General features: G+C 44.6%; 1 protein-coding gene across 3 annotated transcripts in view; it reads right to left on the minus strand.

Annotated features, from left to right (window-relative positions):
- The window catches only part of CCDC138 (coiled-coil domain containing 138), a 749,637-nt gene that overhangs the window by 237,123 nt on the left and 491,599 nt on the right, over positions 1–20,915 (minus strand). For all 3 annotated transcript variants that reach the window (XM_069636872.1, XM_069636873.1, XM_069636874.1), the window contains exon 13: positions 2,961–3,153. In XM_069636872.1, coding sequence (XP_069492973.1) covers positions 2,961–3,153 — 193 coding nt within the window. The remainder of the gene's footprint in view (positions 1–2,960; positions 3,154–20,915) is intronic.

Here is a 20,915-nt window from a genome sequence, read left to right on the forward strand (position 1 = left end):
GTTTCCCAACCCTTCTTTGGCTGCTCACTGGTCTTCATTTATGGCTTCTAGGTCTCTCGCCCTGCTTCGGCATCTCGTTCTCTCCATCGGCTCTGCAGCGGCTTCCTGCTTTCAGGCGGCATGCTCCGCATTGACGATATGCTCCAGCTCCTTTGTCCAGCTGGTTGCCCGAGCTCTGGCTTCCTTCTACTCGACCGCAGTAGATCTATCCAGGATGCCTCTGCTGGCAGGCAAGCATCCTGTTCGTTGCACTTTCAGCATCCCAGGGAGGATCTCTCTCCGTTTGGATTTCCCTCGTCTATTTAAGGTATGTTTTGACCACTTACAATGGTTTCTGAAGGTTTTCTTCATTCTTCCAGACTTCTTCATTCCAGTTCTAATCTTGCAAACTCCCAGTGGGTCAGTTGGTCTCTCCCTCATCTCAGTACATAGGGGATACACGTCCTTTTTGGAGTCGTAACTGGTCGTCCTCCCAGTGCTTTCTACATTACTGATATGGCAAAGGTGCATGGGTACACTAGCGAAGGTGTTACAGGTTGGGGGGTAGGTAGGTGTGTTAGGGTTAGGTTGGCTGGGCGGGAATACCATGCCCCCCCAGGTCATCACTAATCACATAGGGGGTTCCTCTCCCCATGAGATCCACCCGCTGAGTACCCCTCCCAGGGGGACTATCAGGTAGCAGCCTCACCTCCTTGGCCTCATGGGAAAGGTCTTCCCCTTAGGGCAGAAGTGAAGACATCTGGGGATTCGACACAGGTAGATGCAGGAAAACCATGATAAGCTGGCTGCAGTGCATGTTCCGTGCGGATGTGCCTCCGGGGGAACTGTAGTTTGAAACCAGTACTGTTGCCTGCACCAAAGCCAGAACACCCAAGAATCCAGCTGCCAGGAACGTGAGGTTGTCCACGGCTTCAGAGGAAGACTGTGGCCCATGTGGAGGCGGGGACACTGACTCATATAGGAAGGCTTGTGGCAGCAGTGGATGCATCATGGCGTAGTACAAGGAAGTGATATGCAGCACGGAGCCAATCAAGGCTGGCTGACAATGGCATGCTTTGGAGCATTCCTACTGTGTGCTGGTCACATAAAAATGGAGGGGAGGAGGTATGGCAGTCTGGAAATTAATGCTCATTTGTGAGAGTCAATGGTGATAGTATCTCACTATCTGCGCTGGCCACCACCTCCTCAATGCTATCAGTAACTTCTTCTCCTATGTGTCTGGCTGCTTCAAACTTCTAACCTTATTGCGAGGAACACTGTAGATTGAACTCCCTCGAAATCCTGGACTAAATTAATTAGAAACAAAAGAGCAAAGGAGAAAAAAGTACAATGGAATGATCCAACCCAAGTTGTAACCGGAAACAAAAATATCACATTTTATTTATATGAATACCATTAAAATCATTAGATATCTCATACATTCATCACCCTGTTGCTATTAGTTGTAGACACATTGCAAAATCTCCCAATTCTATATTTATATAAATCTGTCGATGTTACCAAATGTTTGTCTTCAACAAGACACTTCCCTTACAAAAAGTACTTTTTTCTTTCTTACTCTTATGTTTCAGCTACTTGCCTCCATCAATAATAATAATCACAATAGGAGGTTTTCACATATAGCACTAAATGCAAGATTTTTCCACTTCTAAGTGTTGGAGAAGCATGTTTTACCCAATGTAATGCTACTCAATGTATCAACCTCAGAAAGAAATGTCTAAGTCAGCACTTTTGGGGATTCGAAACTTACGAAGTGCAGGATTAGCCATGTCATAAGCAAACACATAACCAGCGAGCTAGCCAAGAAGCAAGTCCTATGCAGAGCTTATGCACGTGCAGGTTCACAGCTTTGAAGCCTGGGATGTTCATCAGAAGTGTTTTGCCACATTGTCTAGGCTTTTTCCATCCTTTGCAGGTGATCGGATGCATTTATGCCTGATATCCTATGGTTACTGCCACCGTTTGAATGGAGATAAGAACCCGAGATATTACCATGGACTTTCTTGCAGTATTCAAATACATAATTCTGCAGTATTTATAGCATGCTGTATTTTCCACATTGAGTATGTATTAAATACTGCATCAATGAAATATTGCATGCAGAGACTACTCTTCTTCAGGGTGAATGGTACAAAAAACGATACCAACTCGTAATTACCCCATCACAGTTCTAGAATTAAATCCAGGAATCAAAGCAGTACGAAGTCTTACGTCCATGTGATAACTAAGTCTAGGGAGCGGCTGTGAGGAAGCTGACTGGTAGGGGTGGGAGCAGTGGTAGAGAATGGTGTAATGGAAGAAAAGCAGATGAACAGAAGGAATGTTACACTGTGTCCTAGGAGGAAGGAGAAATGTTGGGATGAATGGGCATGTGATTATGATTTCAGGTTATTGAGGCCAAAAGAGGAAGCAAGAGCTCTCTCAAAGGGCTAGAGTGCTTAAAAAGTTGTTACTGCGATTAGTGTAAGTAACATTATCACAAGTCTTCTTATCCTTTACTAGGGACCCTCATCTTTGAGTAGGAAGCCACACAGGATGCACACTGAAGAAAATCTGCCTCATCTATCTGCAAATCATGCAAAAACCTTCCGAAAACACTGTAATCTGATCATCCAACCAGGCAGTGAAAGAATACACTCTCAAGTCAAATTGAAATAAATGCCAGACCCACCAAAACCCACAAATGCTATTTGTACAGCTGTGCAGAAAATTCTGTACCTTTAACAAATTAAAGTTAGAGCATTTTGGAAAAGTAATGGCATTTATAAAGGACACAGAGACGTTAGTAACTAACAGCTAAACATATGGCCTATATGCTTGAAACTTCTCTGGTTAAGTAAATCTGGTACCCAATTAAAAACAGAATGAAAACATCATGGATTTTTCACCCAATTAGTTAACCCTTATTATGTGTTTTTCTGGAGGCACCATGATGTGCATAGCAACTCAGGAATGCTCACCTTGTGTAATTGTTTTGAGGATTATTAAGGTTGACACAAGTCTTATGGGCAGACTAGAATTCTTAAAGAAAGCAGCAGACTTTAGCCTGTTCTCAGAAGCAGGCTCAGGGGAGCAGTCCTGGCTTCCACGTGTTATGGTTCCTTTGAAAAGATCGTCTCCTATCCTCCTCATGGTTGACATCAATGGTGTTTGCTGTGATAGACAGGAAAACACTTGTTTAATACACCAGATCAACATGCTGGCAAAATCCCATATTTGCCAGCTCAGGGGCCCACCCAACAAGCATGTCTATTGACAAACTGGAAATAAGTTTCCCCTTCATGACATCAGGGCCTTGTGCAGAGGAGCAAGTTTTAGCAAGTCGAAGTGTTCTCCCTCATTTGCCAATGCAGTAATCCGGGGCTACACTTGGATGTCACTCATTGGAAATCACCTTGAATTAGATGCATAATAATTGTGGAGGAGATGTGATTTTCACTTAAAATAACATACTCTTACTTTCTTGTACATGAGAGTTTCTCATTCACAAATATGTACCTTACAAATAATGTATGTGTTCATAGAAAGGTTCTACTTGAAAATGTCACTAGGAAAATGGAGCCATGTGAAAATGTAGCCAGCAAAAAATATGTTTTTTAAATGTAGGTCATTCAATACAAGCAATACAAAGTTTGAAAATGTTGCCAGTAATAAGGTTGCCAAACAAGCTATTTAAAAACACAAAAGTACACGGCTGTAACCCAAACAATGAACCAAACCTCCAATAAAACCCCCATGATTACCCAAACTCCATTCCTAACTCATACCCTAACTCTAATTACAAGGCTTATTCTACTCTGAACCCTTACCCAACACTAACCCTTTTGGGCGTGAAGGCATTTCATCATATGTGTCTTAAGACAAAAAAGAAATAAATAGAAAATGAACAGAAAACATAACTCCAACCCCATTACCACCTCTCCACAAATTTCATAGCCCTTGCTCTAATCCGAACCTTACCCTAACCACACCTCAAACACATACCCTAATGATTACTCTACCTTAAGCCCTAGGTTTATCACAATGCCTATCCTATGCCAACATCACTAGGCCTCTCCAACCTTCCTTTCCCTTTCTTTAACACTTCCCCACACCATTAGCTCTAGCCTTACCATAACCCCTACCCTTACACTTACCTTGCCACTTAATCTACCCTTATCACTGACCCAACCCCAACAGTCCTCCCACAACCGCCTTTACCCCAATTCCAACCAACATCTTTACTCTAACCATAACCCCAATTACTTATTCTAACTCGTATCCTAACCATAAAAAGGCAATCACAAGCCCACTAAACCCTCCCTAAGCCAAGCACGTACCTTAGCAGCATTGCATTTTTGACTACGTGTATGCTGCATTTTTTTACTGTATTTTCCGTAGCAACATTTCCACTGCAGAGGTATTTACACTACGATTCAGTCAATAACTACATTTTTTTTGGCAACATTTTCACTGGGTACCCAAAGGAAAAACGGATGAATTCCATCGCTGCTATCAAGGTTTTATTTCTTAAAATCATGGTTGAAAGTTTGATAAACTGTTTTGCTACCTGAATAACAAAGCCAAATTCAAGAAAGAGAAAAACATTCCTCAACTTTGAGCCAACACTAAGAATGTCTTTACCTCTAAAAATTCACTGTCAGGCTGTGAATCATCAGTACAACGACAACATGGGAGCTTTAAATACAACCTCACAACAGCATTACACCAATAACCAACTCACATCACTTGTTCTTTTTATATTCCAAGGAGTGGATGGCAATCAAGGTCCACCCCTTCCAGGTACCAAGGAAATCCTGTTATTTTAGGTCATGGAGAGTACTGTGACAAAAGTTGCCCAAGGTTGGGAAGTGGAGTGAGAAGGACATCATGGTCCAGGGGAGAATACACACTCAATGATGCCAACCCCAGAGGTATAATGCAAAGGATCCCCCCAAGCCCATTGCCAGCTTCTGTTGTAATGCTGGTAACATGCTCTTTTGGAAGAAAGTAGAATAGTGTTTACATGTGAATTCTGGGCACAGACAAATATGGTTCCCAATTTGACCTGAAGAGCAAGAAAGACAGAAGAAAATGACATGTGTGAGCCTGCGCTGAGAACTGCCAAGCACGGCTTACGACATATGCGCATAGACAGTGTCGAAGGCACGATCTGCGAACAGAGAAGACAGGGAAAGCGGAGGTCACACGTAGGATGGAGGGAGCCATGGCAACCATAACAAGGCATCCTGATTCCAAGAGAGCAGCCCTAGTATTCTTACCTCTGCCCAAGAAATCGCATTGCTGAGGACTGATCCTCAGCACCAAACCTGAGCCACCGGGGTTGACGGCGAGGTCAGGCACACACAACCAATTCCCAAGGCCAGACAGCAAGGTTGCACAGGTGCCCCTACACAAGGCATTGTTTGACAGTTTGAAAACAAATGGAGGCCCAGAATATAAAAGCGGCTGGAAGTATTTTTTTTTGTGTGTGTTCGTTTCAAGTAAACCTTTACACATAACACAGAAGTAAAATTTAACAAAATATCAAAACATACTAGATGTTCACTACGGGCTGGAAGTTGGAGAAACTGAGGGAGTTTGGAGAAGAGATGACAGAGCAGATTTCAAGAAGAGGAAAGGAGGTAAGAGCAGTGAAGCGAAGCGAAGGAGCTGGAAGAGGGAGAGACCAAGAAATGGAATAAATGAGGATAGCAGAAGAAAGGAGAGGAGTTGCAGTAGGGAAAAAGGACAAGAACCATCAGAGGCAGGACAAAGGCGGCAGAAAGTGGTGGACACAGAAGTCCCAAAGAAAACCTGCATTGTCCAAGCCAAAAGGCCAAAGGTTACAGGGTGGGGGGGCTTGGGGTTCTAAGTGTTGGAGGGCACAACCAGTGGGGATCTAGGTTGTGAAGAAGCCGGGGCTCAGACAATTCAGAGCCATGTGCCTGGGGGTAGTAGATGGTCACAGGGGCTGGGTGCTGCCATTCGCCTTGTTATGCAAAGCCCAGATGAGGTATGCAAAGGAGATCTCCCAGACCAATCTACCTTACCCCCGGCAGAGGATTGTCACTGGCAGCATGCCTTCAAACCCATAAAGGGTGTTTTCATGTGTTTCTCTTTATATAGGGATTCCCCTTTGAGGCAGTTCAGGATGGGGTAACCATCTGAAACAGTTAAGAGAGTGGAGGTACAAAGTGGCTGAATGCCTACAGCATCTGTGAGGAGCAAGCACGGTTGTGGTCAGCACAGGTAAGAGGGGGAAATGGCAGGCCACTCAATGGCGTCAAAGACGTGCAGGATAGCCAAGACGGTGGCTGAGCCTGAAATCAGTCAGATGAACAGTAAGGTGAATCCAATACAGCAGAACAGCCAGCTGCTACAATCCCTTCACAGACATAATCAGCATATACAGGAGTTCCCGCTCCTGAGTAAGCAGACCCATTGTGAGGGAGCAGATCCAATGACAATATCCTCTGCCTAGCCCTGAGGGTGTATGTGAGAGCGATTTAGGGAGCCAGGCTTCACTACCCATTCATCAAAATAGGGTCCAGGGGCTGTATGAGGAGGATCCCGAGGATCCCCACTACACTGGGGGCTTGGGACAGGGGACTACCTCATAGAAACCACTTTTGCTACCAGATCTTTAAATGATCCAATACTGGAGTAAGAACCACTGCCGCCTGTGTTTACGGGGACCCACAGTAATTATATTGATAGCCGGAAGTTGAAGTATATTTGCCTGCGTCCCAAGCATGATTTCTTTCCTGCAGGCACAGCAGCTTCCACGGACAACACAGCCAGCCACACCGCCACCCACTTGCAAACTCTGCGTTTCACTCTGCATGCACTGGACTGAGAGTTCCAAGATGGCACACAGGCCTGCTGAAGGCTCGATTTGCAGAGTGGAGTGCTCCGCAGGGAAATCATTAAGCACAACTAACGTCTTACCTCATAGCCAATCCCCAGCTAGGAACAATTACCAGTCACACGTGTAAGTCAAAGACCGAAGCCCACTTCAGGGGGAGGGAATGTGGCCCTATAAGGCCTTTGAACAAGATACAACAGTGCAAGTGTTTGTAGTAGAGGAGCATTAAGGTGAAAGCTCAAGGTGCAGTAGGGTCTGAAGGTTCAGTAAGAGTTGCTAGTGCAGGAGGAGGGAAGAGTACAGAAGAGGTCGGAGAAATAATTGAATAGGTGGGATGGGGTAAGGGGGAGAGAGAGAGACCCCCAGCTCTTTTGCTGAATAGGACTCTGTACTTTTGAATTCTGTTTGTTTTCTGTGTTTATTTCTTTTGGTTATGGAGTTTTAGACAACTCCATAGGCATCATCTTTTTTATTTGCGTCACACAGCACCTTCAGAGTAGTTACACAGGGATGTCTTATAGAATTCCCACAGGTTTAAATGCCTTCTCTGGGATGAACTACTGTTTCCCAGAGAATGTAAAGTGAAATTGACTTTACTAGTCTTTCCAAATTCCGAGACCCAGCACACACCATCTTACAATGGAGTGCTGGAGGGGTTACATAGTATCCCCTGTGTCTAAATACTCAGGTAGCAGTCAAATACTACCCCTTTCCTATTGAAAAGGCTGGTGGAAGTGGTTTTACAACAAACTACCATGATTTTTCACGACCGCGAACACCGGTAGCTAAAAATCACGCAAACTATGTTTTTCAAGATGGCGCCTTAAGCCCCTTTGTTTAAACAGGTCCCAGTCTTCTTTTCGCCGTTCCTTTTTGGAAAGGTCCTTCTAGTGTTTGTCTCTGCGCGCCAAACCAGGTTTGGTCCCTTTGTTCATGTGCCTTTGGCGGGCTTCAGGACTGAAGACCACCTCTGGCGTCTGAGCATCTGGGGTGGGCAGGAAGTGAGGGAGGCACCTAAAACTCCCTGTGCTTAGTCTCCTAGGAGACCCAAATGCACTCTGGTGTGATTGGCTGGCTGACTGTCCGGCAAGGACAGACACCCTGCTGGGTGAGTGACAGCTAGGCTGGAATGAAAGGGAGAAAACTGTTTAAAAGGCGAGTCTCTGGGACTGGAAAGCAGAGTCGACCACTGGAACGAAAGAAGCGAAGACAAGCTGGAAGAGGACGGCTGCTGCAACTCCTGGACCATTGGTTTGCCCGGTGAAGCCCTGCTACAGGTCCGAATTGCCAAACTCTATTCGACAGAGAAGCTCCTTCAAGGACGGCTTCTTCCTTTGAGTTGGTGGGACCAATCAACTCATAAGACACCTGGATACCATTCTCAAGGCTTGTTAGGATTAACCAGGGAGAGGGACACCAGTTTGTGTTCTTGAATCTATAGCTACTGGAAACTGAAGTGACTCCATCCTGTTTGCTTTCTTCAACGATCCCGTACAGTGCATGAGTCCCCCGACGTCCTCCCTCTTGTCGCCACGACTGAGGCTCAGGAACAGTGAGATCTGCAGGACCTGCCAGGAACCACGACTTCAGCAGCATTTGTTTCTTCATACAAAGGTACTGTGCCAACCCGATTGAGAGAACACCACTCACGCGGTGAAAGTTTGTGAAACTTTCCCTACTTGCAGGCCTAATCAGCTTGTGACTCGACATATGATTCTTTTTCGCATAAACTACTTCTAAGAACTTTAGCAAAGACTTCACCGTTTGATAACAGAACTGTTCTTTCCTATCCAGAACACTAGCCCATTGACTTTGGCCTGGCCTATCGATTTGAATTGAACTCTTCTGGTGAACTGAAACTATTTGCACTGTCTAAAAAGTATATATAATCTATTTTACTTACATTGTGCCTTTTGCTCCTTTCTAAGTAACTGAACTGCCATTTGTCTCCTATTTCAGGGGAGCTCAAACTGTCTCAAAACCTTAGAATTTTCTATTAAAGTGTATTGGTTTATAATAATAAGTTATCTTCTGCTAGTGAAAATGTTTTCTAAATGATTGTGTAATAAATTACTAAGTGTTTTTACCAAGAAACCTTGAGTATAAGTGTCTACTTGAACCACTGTGATTGAAAGTACTTTTTGTAACTACTTGTACTGCTCGCATTCACTCTTGAGATAAGCCTGGCAGCTCAGCTCGCTACCAAAAACTGTGTGGTACAGACTTAGACCAAAGGTTGGTTTGGCTAACACCTGTAGTCCCAATTGTGTGTAGTGGTCCCAGAGGGTACTGCTTGCAATACTGCCTAACAGGGAGAAGGAATTAGAAGAACAGAGAACAATTAGAAGTTCCATGGAGGTGCAAGGCCAGCAAAAGTCAGACAGTAAGCAGTAAGACAACTAGTCTAACTGTTGTTTCGGAGAAGGGAGCAGGGAAACAAAATTGTGGCACACTGACAAGAAGGTCAGTTCATAGCTAGCCCAGGGGTCAAATGTGAGACATTGAGACAGACGCAAGGCCCGAGATGTACAGTAAGTGTCAGTTCAGTGAGGAAGGAAGTGAGATGGGATTCGAGACAGGGAGGCAAAGGCAGACCAGAACAAGCACCTAGAGACTGGGGTGTTGTTAGAAGGAGTTAGTGAGCAATTTGTGAGACTTGCAGAAGATAGAGAGCAGTAACAAAAAGGGGCAGGGTGAGTAGGTGAACGCAAAGTGGACCTGTAGAGAGGAGTTTGAGAGAAGGTGGAGGGAGGAGGGTGAAAGGAAGAGGAAGGAGGTGGTTGAGGCAATGATAAAAGAACAAAGGGAGACTGGGAGGATAGAAGAACCTGGGAGAAGCTGAAGGGGTGATGCAGAAATAAAGAGGAGGAAGTGGTGGAGAGAGTTATTAGAAAGGAGGTTGAAGGAGCAGATAAAGAAAGGGGAGATCAGATCAAAGTAGAGGAGAAAGAGAGGGCTATACGATAGCTGTTACGAGAGACAAGGAGGAGAAGGGAAGGAGAACTGAGGGGGAAATTGGAAGGAGTATTAGAAGAAAAGACAGTGGGAGAAGATCAAGGTGGAGGATAGTAGACCCTGGGAAGAAGGCTGGAGGAATTCTCAGGTTTAAAGAGAAACAAACCCAATAGTAGAGGGAAATAGACACAAGGAGGTGGTTAGAGGAAAGATTCAAGTGAAAAAGAGAGAGCAAGAGCATCAAATAGGTAGGAAGGAGACATGAGGACATGGAGAAGAAATTCAAGAAGGGAGAACGAGAACATCAAGGAAGAGGTTGGAAGGAATTCTAGAGTGAGAACAAAAGCAAATATCAAGGAGGAAGAAAGAGAACATAAGAAGGTGCTTGGAACTGATATTAAAGGAAGACAAAGAAGAGACATGCAGGAGGAGGGAAGGGGCTAGTGGGAAAGTGTCAAACTAAGCACTAAGAAGAAGAACAAGAAGGGGGTTGAGATAAATACTGAAGTTAACGGCCCACTTCAGAGGTCCAGCAAAAGGATTCTCAAAGAAGTTAGTATTGAAGAAAGAAAGGTTAGATCAGGGAGACTTGGTGAAGAATCCGGAAAAGTGAGCCTCTGAGGGGGGGAGGGGGAGTACAAGTATGTGATAAAGAGTTAAAGACGAGGGGAGGCAGAGAGGAGCGGACAGAAAGTACAGGAGTGGTCCCCTTAAATATGAGCAAGACTGCTGCTGATTGCAGAGGAGTAGAGGGGAGTACAGGGATTTAAAGGATAGAGCTAGGGCCCACACACCGGGAGATGGCTGGGGAGCTCAAGTACAACCTCAAGAAAGCCTCTGGTTACCAGCCTCTTGATGGAAGATCTTGGGAATTTCCGTTCCTGTTGGAACTGCCTGACACCCCTGGTCACCACCACAAACAGCTGCCAGAGATCCTGGTGCTCCACAGAAGTGGGTCTCCCTGGTATTAAGGATAAGAAGTAACTGGCTATCGCCCCAGACCCAGGTGACTAGGAAGAAGTGTGGGAGACACTCAAAACCCCCAGGACTTTGAGTGACTGAAGTGATTAGCCATCTAGGGAAGGACCCCGAAGTGAGATTTGTCAAATAAACACAAACTGTTGAACTCCAAGAGTGCCATCATGCTATTAAAGTTTTATGCTGCCATGTACTTGCTTTGGCCCAAATCTGTAAATACTCCTTATAAACCTTAGTTAAAGCATATACTTTTATGTAGCCTGGTGTTGATCCTGCTCGACCCCAAAGCTGTTCAACGGGAGACATCAGCCTTGACAGAACAGTACTGACCTCTCCATCAACAAGTGGCTAAAGCGTACATTTGTTAGAAAGTCCTGAATTGAAGCGAAATGAAAAGGCACGGTATGCAACTTTGTCCTCTACCTAGTAATGCAGGAAAGCCATGATATATATTCAACTGGCCAAAATAAGCAAACAGGTTAAGATATGGTAAAGAGAAGAGCATATTGGGCGAATAGCATTTCATAGGTAGCCAGAACACCATTAGACAGGTTTCTGGTTGCTTATGAAGGTCCATCTGGCATAGCAAGCTCTATATTTTCTCACAAACCATCAGTCAAAAAGTAGAAAGATACAGGATCTCGGGTTCGAAGCAATCAAATACAGTAAACGACTGATGAAAAATGATATGAGTCATTTATAACACGCCTGTACACAAGTACACAAGAAAATGCAGCCATTGTCCCTGGTCAGCAGAAACTAATGTACCCTGAGATTAATGGGTGGCTGAATCAACATGTATAATGGGGTGCAGTGATGAAGCCATCAGCAATACCTTGGAGGTGGAAACTTTGAGCTTGTTGACGAGTCTGAAAATGAGTGGGCTTGGCTGAAAAACAAATGAACTGCTCGACATGGAAATCAAAGAGGCTTCAATGATTTCCTGGTAATAATACCTAAGGAGAAAGAGTATGTATTTTCTTTTTATTAGTCGCCTTGGTAAAGGGATCTGTTGGGAGTACGCCCAAGTGGCGAAGGACAAATGTTATCGGTTTCCCCAACAGCTCCCATTATTGGGAACCTTCGGCTTTAACCATTGTCAAAGATGGTACAAATGACACTCTGTCTCAAGGATCTTTAACAAATTCTTTGTGGGGCCTATTAGGGGAAGTGCAATCAAGCAACATTGCTCTGAGTAAATGCGGACAGGGCAGCTCGGCTTTGGGTAGTGCAGAGGCAGTGGGCTCTAGCGGTAACCGATACAGCCCCTAAGTGCATGGAGGCCATGGGGCAGTGCAGGGGAAACTGATCAGGAGGAGCCTGGTACCCAGTGAGGCTGAGGGTACCAAGCAATCAGCCGGCACAGTAGACCGGTATTTCAGCAGGGGCCAGAGAGAGAGAAAGCAGTGGAGAAAAGGAAAGTCTTGAGCTGCTTTCGGAACTTCAGGTGGTCCGGAACAAGCTTGAGGGAGGCAGGGAGGCCATTTCAGAGGGAGGCACCTGCACAAGAGGTAGATCTACCCACCACTATCTGCATGGAGAAGCGTCTGACCCTCAGAGAGTTGGAGGTAGCTGAGCGAAGGGCTGGAGAAGGAAGATATTTTGGAAGAGACAGATGTAGTGTGGGCCCCAGAAGGCCTTGTGAACGATGCAGAGGGTCTTCAACTTGATCCTTGCAGCCACCGGGAGCCAGTGGAGAGATTTCAGGGCTGGAGAAATACGGTCCTTGGGCTTGAGGCCAAGGACAAGTCTTGCAGTCCTGTTCTGGATTAGTTGCAGAGGGAGGAGAGTAGAGGAAGGGAGATTGAGAAAGAGGCTGTTGCAGTAGTCCAGCCTAGAGAGAGCCAGGGCTCTGGAGACAGTTATCTTCTGGGGGAAAGTGAGAAAAGGAAGAATACCTTTGAGGGGGTGCAGCTGGTAGTGGGCCGTTTTGGACAGGTCCGTGATGTGAGGAGAGAAGGAGAGAGTGGAGTCGAAAATGACACCAAGGTTTTTTGCCTCACAGGAAGACGAAGGAAGAGGACCCAGGGAGGGCAGCCAGAGTGAGAGGGAAAGCAGGAGCAGGGGTCCCAATGAGAAGGATCCCCGTCTTAGTGGCATTAAGGCAGAGATCGTTGGAGGCGCACCAATCCTGAATCACAGATAGACAGTCAGGAATGAGCGAGAGAGGAGAGGAGGCTGAGGGGAGCATGAAAGAGAGTGGAGTGTTGTCCACATAACACTGCCTCAGCCCTTTGCTGTCGACTCCTTCCTCACTCCTCTTACTCTACCACTACTACTCCTCCCACACTACTACTCGCGCACTAGTACTCAATCACCTTCCTTTCACTCTGTACTAGCCTTCTTACATTCACACTGTGTGTATACACACACACACACACACACACCCGCTCCCACTGCCCCCCCACCACCCTCCCCCACTCTATAGAAGCACCATCACACCTAAGGAAATTCCTTCCCCGTTCCAAAACTCTTCTCTACAATCGCCACTCCCTCCTTCTTCCTGCTGGTCTCTTGGTTGCGGTCACCTCGGCCTCCAACCTTAAATGATTCACCAACACTTCCTGTTTGCTGTCCCCTGCTTATATATCCCTCACCTGGTGAGGGTTGGTAAGCTGTCCCCGTTAAGAAATATTTCTCTTTTGGCAACTTTCCCTCCATAGTTCCCAAGGACCCCCAATCTTTTTGCTTTCATTTTTTAATCTGCTCAGACTTTGTGAAGGGAATAACGCCTTCAGCTTGACTTCCCCTGCCTTTTGCTCACTTGTTATAGTTATCAGACTAGCAGTACCGGGAAACTATGTTTCCCTTTTGCACCTTGTGACTTTAACATTGTACACAGCATCTTACCATGCAGTGCAATGGGGATACCTTATCACCCTAGCTTTTTACACTTGTGATTTTTGGTTACTTTTGTATGTGCTTAAAGACGAGCTGGGGGCAGCAGATACATTTTGACCATTTTGCATTCTTTTTAGTGTGCACATTAGCGTTTACAATGTCTGGCTACTAAACGTTGCTAGTGCCCTAAAACGGTCATGCCATGAGATATCTGTTTGTTCTTTGGCCACATTGTAGTTTGGCTGCTTTCCTGCCTTGCCATGTCCGGAAATCCCATATAAGGGCACCCGATTGCCCAGCAAAGCTGTTGCTTTCATGGGGTTGCCTTTGTATGTGTGTGGCCCAGGAAGGGAGTGGGCTGTCTGGTCCCACTCCACATCCATGGTGCCAGAGAGAGTCTGGGTGTGGGGCAAGAATGAAACCAGTAGTTGGCCCCGATTGGACAACTACTGGCTGTTTGAATGGTGCAGATGCTTAACAATGGTAGGCTTGAACTCGCTTCCAGGCTAGATTTTGGATAGGAAAAGGACTCCTCCAGCCATCCCTGCAGATCAGCCTTGGAGCCAAGAAGACCACCTAGAAGAACAGCTGACTGAAGATCTGAAGACGACTACAGAAGAGGCCTGGGATCCCTTCCTGCATCTGGCCTGTTGAAGTCCTGTTGGACTACCTGATCTCAGAAGACCCTGAGCGGTGCTTCATCTCTTGGACTAGTGGGACCTACTAGTCTCAACACCTTCTCAAAGATCCAGCCGTCCTGAGCCTTCGGTGGACTGACCAGCTCTCTCACGATTACACCCCAAATTCTGGTGATCACCAGGTTGTGGTACAAGTCACAATCCCTCAATTTCAGCATGCCAGCATTAAGGGATCCTGTCCTAGAGAAGCTTCGACAACCATAACTGGAAGGACACCTGCTTTCATCTGTGTGCAGAAGCGGTCTCTGGAACTCGCCTTCCCCTGTTCCGTGAAGTGACCTGAAGAGGCCTGCATTGGTGAATCTTGCATTTCTTCATCACCAGGGGTTGCACTTTGCATCTGGACCTGACCGGAAGAGATGCTGCAACCGCAGCTCCTGGGCACCTCTCACTGGAACTAACGGCTGGAAATTCAACCTTCAGCAACCCCCAGTCGACCCATCATGTCATCTGGGAAAATCAGAGTTTGGGGGCAGGGTAACCAAACACAAAACATCTGTTCTCCCATCAGATAACATTGGAAAGCAGTCCCTTTATATCATGACATTTCATTCATTCATTCGGTCCAATAGCACAGTGAGTAGAGCCGCTCGCTTTGACATCTGTGCAGATCCTGCTGACACAGGTTCGAATTCTGGCAGGGCCAAACTCAGCCTTTCATCCTTCCGAGGTCGATAAATGAGCACCACAAACCGTGGGTAATAATAAGCAGCGCTCAGACACCTGAGGGTTCGTAGCGCTATATAAATGCTAAATTATTATTATTATTATTATTATTCCACTGCCTTTTGGTCGTCGAATCTCGGTAGTATTTTCTGAAAGATAAGAACACAATGTATTTACCTAGTAACCTCGTTGTAGATAGTCTTTGAACAATCACCAACACAAGTACATTCTAACTTACCTGCAAAAACTCCTTCCTGTGACTTTTGGGCAAAAGGCCCCAATCTTCTCAGTGATTGGAGTGCTCAAGCTAGGGAAATCACTTGTGACTTGCTTCCATCTTCATTGAATTAATTTACTTTACTCATGTGTTGATTTGAATGCATTTTTAGAACCTATGGTGAATGTATATATTTTTATTATGGAGTATTGTGCAACAATGACTCCTGCTAGTTTTATTTTTGAGTGTGTGTAAAAGGCCTAGAATAAATCTTGTATTTTTAAACATGCCTGTCTAAATTGAATTATTATGTGCTTCACTATGTGGACTCATTGAGGGTCCCTGACGCCACTCACACACTCCTGAGAATAGCCTCAACTGCTCTCCATTGCTACCTTGATTGGGTTTTGGCTAACCTCCCAGAGTTACCTGTTCAGTGTAACTAGTTTCAGCGATTGACGGGCTCTCCTCTCTCATGTGTGGCAGCATTTGAAATGACAAAAGAACACTGGCAAGCATAGGCACTTGGGGGCAAAGCTGGATATGGGGTTCTGCACTTAAGCATGCTGGGGAAAGATGGGGCTTAAGGACTGTTTTGTTGAGTTGTCTTTTAGGGTTACGGCTGAATCTGTGTTAGGGAGAATTATCATAAATGTGCTAATTTAATTCCCTTCATCTTAGAGACCCCCAGTAACTTTGCTGGATTTTGAGGACTTGATTTTTTTACCTGGAAAGAGTGTGAGCCTTTTTTCCCACTCTTTCATGTATTTTTATGTGTGTTTTACATTTGTGTTCTTTGACTTTGGAGTTTTAAGATAACTCCATAGGCATCTTTTCATGTGTGTTACACCGCACCTTCAGTGCAGTGACACAGGGGTGTCTTTTTAGACTTCCTAAAGGTTTAAATACCTTCTCTGGGATAAACTACTGTTTCCCAGACAATGTAAAGTGAAATTGACTTTACTAGTCTTTCCAAATTCTTAGACCCAGCACACACCATCTTAAAATGGAGTGATGGAGGGGTTACATAGTATGCCCTGTGTCTAAATACTCAGGTAGCAGTCAAATGCTACCCTTCCCTATTGAAAAGGCTGGTGGCAGTGGTTTTCCAACAAACTACCATGATTTTTCCCGACCATGAACACCGGTAGATAAAAATCACGGGAGCCATGTTTTTCAAAATGGCGCCTTAAGCCCCTTTGTTTAAACAGGTCCCGGTCTTCTTTTCGCCATTCCTTTTTGGAAAGGTCCTTCTAGTGTTTGCCTCTGCGCGCCAAACCAGGTTTGGTCCCTTTGTTCATGTGCCTTTGGCGGGCTTCAGGACTGAAGACCGCCTCTGGCGTCTGAGTGTCTGGCGTGGCCTGGAAGTGAGGGAGGTGCCTGAAACTCCCTGTGCTTAGTCTCCTAGGAGACCCAAATGCACTCTGGTGTGATTGGCTGGCTGACTGTCCGGGCAAGGGCAGCAACCCTGCTGGGTGAGTGACATCTAGGCTGGAATGAATGTGAGAAATCTGTTTACAAGGCAAGTCTCTAGGACTGGAAAACAGAGCCGACCACTGGAACGAAAGAACCGAAGATGAGCTGGAAGAGGACGGCTGCTGCAACTCCTGGACCGTTGGTTTGCCCGGTGAAGCCCTGCTGCAGGTCCGAATTGCCAAACTCCATTCGACAGAGAAGCTCCTTCAAGGACGGCTTCTTCCTTTGAGTTGGTGGGACCAACCAACTCATAAGATACCTGGATACCATTCTCAAGGCTGGTTAGGATTAACCAGGGAGAGGGACACCAGTTTGTGTTCTTGAATCTACAGCTACTGCAACTGAAGTGACTCCATTTTTTTCACTTTCTTCAACGATCCCTTGCAGTCCAGGAGTCCCCCGACGTCCTCCCTCTTGTCCCCACGACTGAGGCTCAGGAACAGCGAGATCTACAGGACCTGCCAGGAACCACGACTTCAGCAGCATTTGTTTCTTCATAAAAAGGTACTGTGCCAACCCGATTGAGAGAACGCCACTCTCGCGGTGAGTTAGTGAAACTTTCCCAATTTACAGGCCTAATCAGCTTGTGACCCAAAGTATGATCCTTTTTCGCCTAAACTACTTCTAAGAAATTTCGCAAAGACTTTATCATTTGATACCAGAACTGTTCTTTCCTATCCAAAACACTAGCCCAATGGCATTGTTTCTCCTGTATATAAATAAATAAAAATAAAGTCCAGGGTCTCACCAGGACAAAAAGGAGTATAATGTCAGCGCCCTGTGAGCAAGCAGAACTAAGCAGTATTTAAAGCTGCAAAAACAAACATTTCTGGCAAAAAGGTAGCTGAAAACAATCTACAAGGGGAAGAATGAGCAGTCCTTGTTGATGAAACATTCACATGACATGTGATAAAGCATAATTAAAATGATCTATTTAGAGGTGGAGGATAAGTTGTGATGAAAGCACAAGAAAGGTCGGGGACTGAGGTGAGAGGGGCCCTAGGGGCAAAGGGGAAGCTTCCCTCTCTACAATATCTACCCTGAATTAGGCATGTGAACGTTTCCCCTGGGACCTTTAACCCCTTCTCAATGTCAAGAGGGCCACACACATTTCTCAAGACACACTTAGGGTGAGGGACTAAGATGTCGGAAATTACAACCAGTGATCGTGATCCACAAGCCAGACAATGGCCATAAGATAGAACATGAGAGAGAATCCAAGAGGGGGTGGTCTGCCGGTTACTCCTCAGTACTCCTCCTTAGTTTGAAGCACTTCCCAACCTTAAGTGTTAATGGTACATTTGTAAGTCACATATATATATATATACATATATCAGTAAAAAAAACTTTGTTAAAGGGACGTTATGATTAAGTTGCGCTATTAAAAACCTGCTAAATTCACACAAAAAAAACGTTCTAAACGGAACGTTATGGTTCGAAGTAAAAACGAAAAACCCCTGAAATTCGCCAGTTATGGTAGGCTAAGCAACCATAACTCGCCTCACCACTGTGCACTGCTAACACTAACACCCAGGACATCAAAGATGACATCACAAATGCCATTGATGACATCACAAATGCCATTGATGACATCACATGTCTGGCTCACTCTTTTTTCCTTCACTGATATGTCTAGGGCAGTAACAGGCAGGAACTAAAAAGTCACTATACTATAGTACAAAGTATGATGATGACACCACAGATGACATTACATCTCTAGCTCCTTCTTTATTTGTTCACTGACATATGTAAGCCAGGTGGCTTTCTTCACTTTCAGTCAGGAGTTTAAGAAGTTAAAAGTGCTTCTATTTGTAGTCCTTACCCTTCTCATATGTTCTTACAATACTTTCCTTAGGTTACGATTACATCATATCATACATATGCATAGAAGAAGAAGGAATCCAGAAACACAAAAATCTTTTCTGTGCATGAAGTTAATTAGTTTGGGTATGAACATTTTGTGTTAATATTGTAGTTTTTGGTGCATGCTTTACGTTCCCTGTATATGCTTATATTTGTATGCAGCGTGCTCTCTTTATGTTTTTGTGAGTAACAGTGCAATTATGCAGTAAGGGAAGCATACGTAGATATTTCTGTTTCACAGAATGTAAACATCTGTAATGGTAGCATTTAGCAATTTAGTAAGCAACATGGGAAGATTGCAAATATTGCACCTATGTAGCGCATGCTGCAGACAATGCCTACATTTCTTCATGAGTTTGTTCATGTACTGAAAGAACTCAGTAATGCAATGGGGTTTTTCAGCAATACATTGCTTAATAAACTATGTGGCATAGCTTAGTTCTTCAATCATCTCTGATACTTTTCTGACAACAATATAATAACAATCCCTTGTGGAGGCTCTGCATGAAAACTAAATGTACATGTGATGTCATCAGTGATGTCATCAATGACATTTGTGATGTCATCTTTGATGTCCTGGGTGGTAGTGTTAGCAGTGCACAGTGGTGGGGCGAGTTATGGTTGCTTAGCCTACAAGAACTGGCGAATTTCAGGGGTTTTCCGGTTTTATTCAAACCATAACGTCCCGTTTAGAACGTTTTTTTGAGTGAATTTCGCAGGTTTTTAATAGCGCAACTTAACCATAACGTCCCTTTAACAAAGTTATTTTACTGAATTTCATAGTTTTTTAGTAGGGCAACTTAATCATAACATCCCTTTAACAAAGTTTTTTTTACTGAATATACACTTTCATCATGTGAATTTGGGAGATATGTACTGTAATTCCCTTACTTTATATACATGTAACATAGAACATAATGAACCCCCTCGCTTATGATATTTGAAGGGCATGGACTGAGCGCAACACTATCCAAACACTCAGGGGGTATCTGAAATTGTTCTATCATGACATATGAAAAATGCACAAGTTTAAAAAGCAGCACATAAGCACATTATAAGTAGTAATAAATAACCATTGGAACCTATACGTCTCACACATTACCCATTCATTTAATTACCATGTAGAATGAAATGGATCATACCATAACAAAAAAAGATATGCCTCCAACGTAATTACCTCACAGAAACTGTGCAGCTAGGAGCGACAGTAGACAAACACAACACAACAAATACAAATTACAAGAAAGTAGTATGTGAACTTCATTTTTCTTATATGTGTGTATACTTTTTGTATGAGGTGCAGAACAAATAATGTATTTCTGTTGTTTTTACACAGAAATGTGCAGTACTTTGGAGTGGCTGGAGGAGAATTTTCTGCATGGAACACACTTCTCTGCATAAGCAAATTAATAGTCAGTACTTTATGGGCACTTAACATATATATATTTTTAACAGGCCAGGTAAAAATTGAAGAAAGTCCACCAAAAGACACAGTGCAAGACACCCTGAAACGCATAGAAGACAAAGTGGACATGCTAAAAGAGAATTTTAATGGGTTAAGACAATTTGTGGAGGAGCACATGAAAGGAAAAATCAGATATCACTGCCCCACCTGTACCTGTCCCCCTTCTCCATTTCCCAGTGAACTATCCCCACACCCTCAAGAACAACATAAACGTTTTGATGAAACTTCCATCCCTTCATCCCCTCACAACCAGCCTGTGGAAACCCCTAATTCTCTTATATTTGTTTAAGTGTCTGCTTCCCCCTCTTAATTGCTGTGTGTGTTTAATAAAAAAAATGTTATGTTAGTTTTAGAGGAATTGTTTGGGTCTAATATATATATTTTTTTAAAGAGTTAAAATGTCTGCGGACAGCACGCCTGTTCGGCCTGTCCGTAATTAATAAAAATATGGATATTTTAAGGACAATACACCTACCCGTACCATTCGCAACCAAGCTGGAACTGTTCTTAGAACACACCAGCTGTCCAAGATGTCTGTAAATCAACAGAATGAGGGCGTCCTAAGGACATTCTACCTCTCCGTACTGTTCACAACCAAGATGAAACTATTCTTAGAACACACCAGGTGTCTGGGATGTCCGTAAACGAACAAAATGGGAGTGTCCTAAGGACACTATACCTGTCCGTACCGTCCGCAGCCAAGATGGAATTGTCCGTAGAAGAGGCGCTGTGTCCGGCATGTCCGTAGTCAAACAAAATAGAGGTGTCCTAAGGACACTGTACCTGGCCGTACAGTCAGTAGAACATCTACGCACATGCGCACCACCCCCGTAAGTCTTGCGAACATCGCGCCTGTCCATAACTGTCCGTCTCACTTGTGTCGCACTTTTAATTAGTTTCAGGACCCGA

Source organism: Ambystoma mexicanum, chromosome 7p (genome assembly GCF_040938575.1).
Source record: "Ambystoma mexicanum isolate Mex_15411 chromosome 7p, UKY_AmexF1_1, whole genome shotgun sequence".
Classification (NCBI taxonomy): Eukaryota; Metazoa; Chordata; class Amphibia; order Caudata; family Ambystomatidae; genus Ambystoma; species Ambystoma mexicanum.